Genomic DNA, 4644 nt, shown 5'->3' with positions numbered 1-4644 from the left:
AAAAAAGGGAAATCCAAGGCACTCTTCTTTAAATGTATAGAAAGCCTTTATTTAAAAAATGGCTGTTTCATTTAGAAAAGGTTAAAACATGATGAAAGTGGGTTACAGCCCACGCGTTTCGGCACAAAAGCCTTCTTCAGGGTGTGGTTATGGAGTAATGGAGAAAATAAACTGACAAAAGGCAAAGAAAGCATATCGATAAATAATTTAAATAGAACTTAAAAAGACATTTAAACTTCAGATTTTGAATGAGACTGTAATATTGGGGAGTAAAATAGTTGGCAAGCCACAAAAGCCCTCGACCCAACTCTTTGCAGAAAGGATGAGAAAGACAGTGAGGAGTATTTTGGCAGATAGCTCTCACCCTCTCTTTGGCCAGCTCTTGAGCTCCAGGAGGCGCTGTAGAGCCCTTCAGGCAACTAAAATTGTATTTAAGAAGTCCTTCATCCCGAGTGCCATCATCAGTATCCTTAACTCAACAAAGTGACTGATGAGTTTTAAACCACAGACAATGAGCTGATTTAATGTGTTAAGTGTTTAATAATGACTTTGTAATGTTGTATTTTGTATTTTTTGGTGAGCCGCAGACAAATGTCCACCCCTAGTGGACAATATATATACACACATATATATACATATGTATATATATGTATATATATATATATATATCTTGAGAAGATCTTAAAAATCATTACATTTTGGGGAGACCTCCAGCTCGACTGGTAGTGTGAGCGCCCCTTGTAGGCTGAGTACTGGTAGCAACCCAGGTCCCAACTTGTGGCCCTTTGCTTTGTGTCATTTCCCTTTCTCTCTGCTCCCTTTCTCATGCCTTCCTGTAATAAAGGCAAAAAGCCCCAAAATTGTAATAATAATTTAAAAAACAACAACATTGAAATTAAATGTCATACATGATACTTGTAGACACCCTGAATTTGAAAAGTAACTAAATACTGTATATCAAATAAATACAGTGGATAAAAAAATACAGTAATTGCCATCAAAGTATAAAGAAGCATAACATGGAAATACTCAAGTAAAGTACAAGTATATCAAAACTGCACTTTAGTGCAGTACTTGAATAAATGTATTAAGTTGCTTTCCACCACTGCAAATGTTTCATACCAGGATAAAGTCCAAATGCAAGCTAATAACTGTCATTGATGCTTAGCCACATATTTGCGTCGATATTGGGCTGGTCAAATCTGACCTAAATCTATCTTGGTATTTCTAGACTACATGCAGATCAGCCTCAGTTCAGTCCAGAGGGTGGCAGTAATGCAGCTGAGGCTGTTTGATAATGGCCAGAAATGCCAGAAGAAGAAGAATATGTCCACTTTTACAGCTTAGGAAGTTAGCTTAAAAACTATTCACAAACATGGAAGAATTTTATTGATAAACTTTGATTGCAACAGGTTGAAACTGCCACACATATTAAATGCGCAATCATGGAAAACCTGGAAAAGTCTTGGAATTTTGTTGTGTAATGACATTGTTACAGTAATCTTCCGTGGATGATCTTCTACGTAGTGTATGTAAAATCTGTGAATTTATTTTCTTTAGCTGATGAAGTAATGTAGCTCTAATGTGTGTTAATGTGTGTCAGCATTTGTGTAACTATTGTTTCTTTATGCTGTTACAGTCATTTACATGCTGGTGCCGGTTGGACAGGTGTGGGCGCTGTGAGCAACGGGGGCATGGTGGAGCCCGGGCAGGGAGTCAACGGGACAGTGCTAACCAACCAGGCTGGCATGAGCACTGCTGGCTACCACACCCACTGATCACTGATCACAGTAGCCCTCTCTAAAGCGTCTGAGGCCACAAGGATGATACTCTGCTGGGGAAAGGAGTGCATTAGATGTGCTCTCTCTGTCACCACACAAAGTAATTCTGTTAGAGAGGCTGGTACGCCATTTTATCAACCTTTACCAGCCCATAACTTCACCCACTGCCCAAATCTGCAAGTGTAAAGAAAACAATCCACTCCAGAACACTTAAACACTGTTAATACAGCTAGTTGCTAACGCACCTTAGCATTCCTGGGCCCATTTTATTGTTTGGCGTATTTTTGTAATGCCTGCAGATAACTGGCCAAAATGTAAATTATACGACCGTGTCAAGATATTTCTAGCACAGCCACATTTTAGTTTAAAAGAAAGATCAGCTTATTATAGTGAAACAGTTTGTTTTCAGCCCATCAGAGCCAAAGAGCAAGGGCAGAATTTTATACCAATGTTTAACAATCATACAGGGAGAAGAGAACTTTGACACAGGAAGCACTCAGTAGTCCATAGTAATGCAGTGTGTTAAGTAGGGGGTGTGGTTTTTATTTCGTCCTCAGTTGGAACCTCCCACTCTCACTGCTGGTCTGTCCACCTGTTACTGAAGTGAAAAACAAGTCCAAGCAAGTTCTCAGGGTGTTGGCAAGTCATTCTGTGAAATGTAGGAAATCACTGAGTAGAACAAGTAGGCAGGTTGAGGGACAGTGGAAACCACAAAACAAGTCAAATTCAGCGCTCCTTCACTTTCATCTCCCGAGACGGACTGAACAGACTGAAGAGAATCCAGTCTGCGGATGAGAAATGTTTGTGTGTGCTTGCGTGTGTGCATGAACTGATGCTTTTACACACAAGAACAATGTCCAGTTCATCTTCCCCTGAAACAGAAAGGACTACGCCATCTTTTTTTGTTGTTGTTGTTGCAGAAAATAGTGTCATTTTCTTTCTTCTTTTCTGTTTTGTTTGGAGCAACTTTAAAATGCTGACATTGTATAAAGAGCTTATGCCTTTTTTGTGTTTCATTTCGGGACTGTCTTATAAAGAAATGTTGCAGTGACACCATCGAAATCATGAGACACGTGAGACCGTTTATGTTTGTTTGTAAAACATTAAGTGGCTGTCAACTGTCAACTTTATTTTTTAAATTAGATTTTCAATATCTCAAATAAACCAATTGCAGGGATTACTGCCACTCTTATCTTACTTATAGGCAGACAAATATTGCACAAATACTTAAGGTTATCTTTTCACAAAATTTGAAATACTAGGGTTTTTTTTTTTTATGTTTTTGCATTCCACTTTCTTTTGTCTGTTTTTATGTAAATAACCAAACAGTCTGTTCAATTGTACTGAATCTGTATAAAGACATCATGTTGATCAAGGAAGCGAGCTTACTCCCGGTTCAGATAATGGACTCCAGAAACAGCTGTTTGACAGTAGCATCCCTGTCCAGTGCTGGTCCGTGTACAGTATAGACAGTGCAACATTTGATTCTACCAGAGGCTCAGACAACAAGCTGCATTGCCATGCAATGCAAAAGCCTTTCGATTGACAAGTAATACATCATTTAAGTTATTCTGTCTTAAACCTAAATAACAATTGTTTTTATAGCTTCAGAAACAACCTTATAAGGATCAGATTTTTGCACTGTGGCCACCATCATTTTTAATATAGTTGAAAAATCCATTGTGTTGCCTTATTATTATCAGTGAGTTACTTTTTAATTTAACCAAAAAATCATCCAAGAGTAGGCGGTGCCTAAGAATGTTTTCAACCTATGTTTTGGCAAGGGAAGTTCTGTTAATGCTTCAGTAACATGGTTTGAGTTTTTGCTTTGTCCCATTAAAATGCTGATGCTTAAAACAGCTCCCAGTTACACTGTTTGCATCTTATCTTTAAACCCAGGTGGAAGGTGTCATGCAGAGAATGGAGGGCTGGACAAAAATGCATCTGTTGTGGTTGACTTTTACTTATAGCACATCACTGTAGAGGCAGAAGTGTCCCAGGCATGCAAAATATATTCACAATGTGCAGACTTTGTTTTTAATTTCGACTGCCATGTGTATTTTTAATTTTGAGGTGAACTGTCCCTTGAATAATAAACCTGGTATTTCATTTACAGTATTGAGTATAGGGCGGCAACTAGCCTGTATTTTCGTTGATTAATCTGCTAATTGTATAGATCAACCAATCCGTTCAGTCTGGATGTTTTTGTTTTGTCTGGCCAAAAGTCCAAAACTTAAAAATATTCAGTTGTATATAATGTATGACAAAAAAAAAGGCAGCAGATCTTCACATTTGAGAAACTGAACCAAAGAGCTTTAACATTATTTTGCTTTTTTAGTTTAACACTTGTTGAACACTGTTTGCTGATTCCAGGATATTTATCCTCATTTTTAAATTTGAAAGAAGATTTAAAAGAAATTGAGGATTCAGTACTCCACCTGAATTTTCTGATCAACAGGAAGATTATTTGATAACAGATCAGTGGGTTTCATCACTCAAAGAATTGTGAGGATGTGCTGCTTTTCTCTTTTATGTCACTGTAAATGGAATATCTTGACTGTTGGCCAGACAAAGGAAGCTGCTTTGTGCTCAGGGAAACCATTAACAATATTTATTATATTATATAGGCTTATCAGTTCAAAAAAAAAAAAAAAAAAAACGATATGGAAATAATTGTTGCAGCCTTAAATAGCAAGGCAGGTGTATAGGCCAAAATGGGTAACGGCCTCAGACCCTCAAGTTACAATTAGGTAACAGTAATTACAATAACTGCAACTGTTAGTCGATGCTGAATGTACCACTGAAATACAGTGTATTTGACATTATAGGGGCCTTTTTAGCCAATCTTGCAATCTTGAAGCCA

General features: G+C 37.7%; 1 protein-coding gene across 2 annotated transcripts in view; it reads left to right on the top strand.

The window, feature by feature from the left end:
* Positions 1 to 3641, top strand: part of LOC126395147 (cytotoxic granule associated RNA binding protein TIA1-like) — a 17219-nt gene extending 13578 nt beyond the window's left edge. For both annotated transcript variants that reach the window (XM_050052365.1, XM_050052364.1), the window contains exon 12: positions 1640 to 3641. In XM_050052365.1, coding sequence (XP_049908322.1) covers positions 1640 to 1778 — 139 coding nt within the window. In that variant the 3' untranslated portion in view covers positions 1779 to 3641. The remainder of the gene's footprint in view (positions 1 to 1639) is intronic.
* The last annotated feature ends 1003 nt before the right edge of the window (positions 3642 to 4644 follow it).

This window comes from Epinephelus moara, chromosome 9, assembly GCF_006386435.1.
Source record: "Epinephelus moara isolate mb chromosome 9, YSFRI_EMoa_1.0, whole genome shotgun sequence".
In the NCBI taxonomy this organism is placed as follows: domain Eukaryota; kingdom Metazoa; phylum Chordata; class Actinopteri; order Perciformes; family Serranidae; genus Epinephelus; species Epinephelus moara.
The sequence above is the reverse complement of the archived record's forward strand: the minus strand, read 5'-3'. Positions and strand labels throughout refer to the sequence as shown.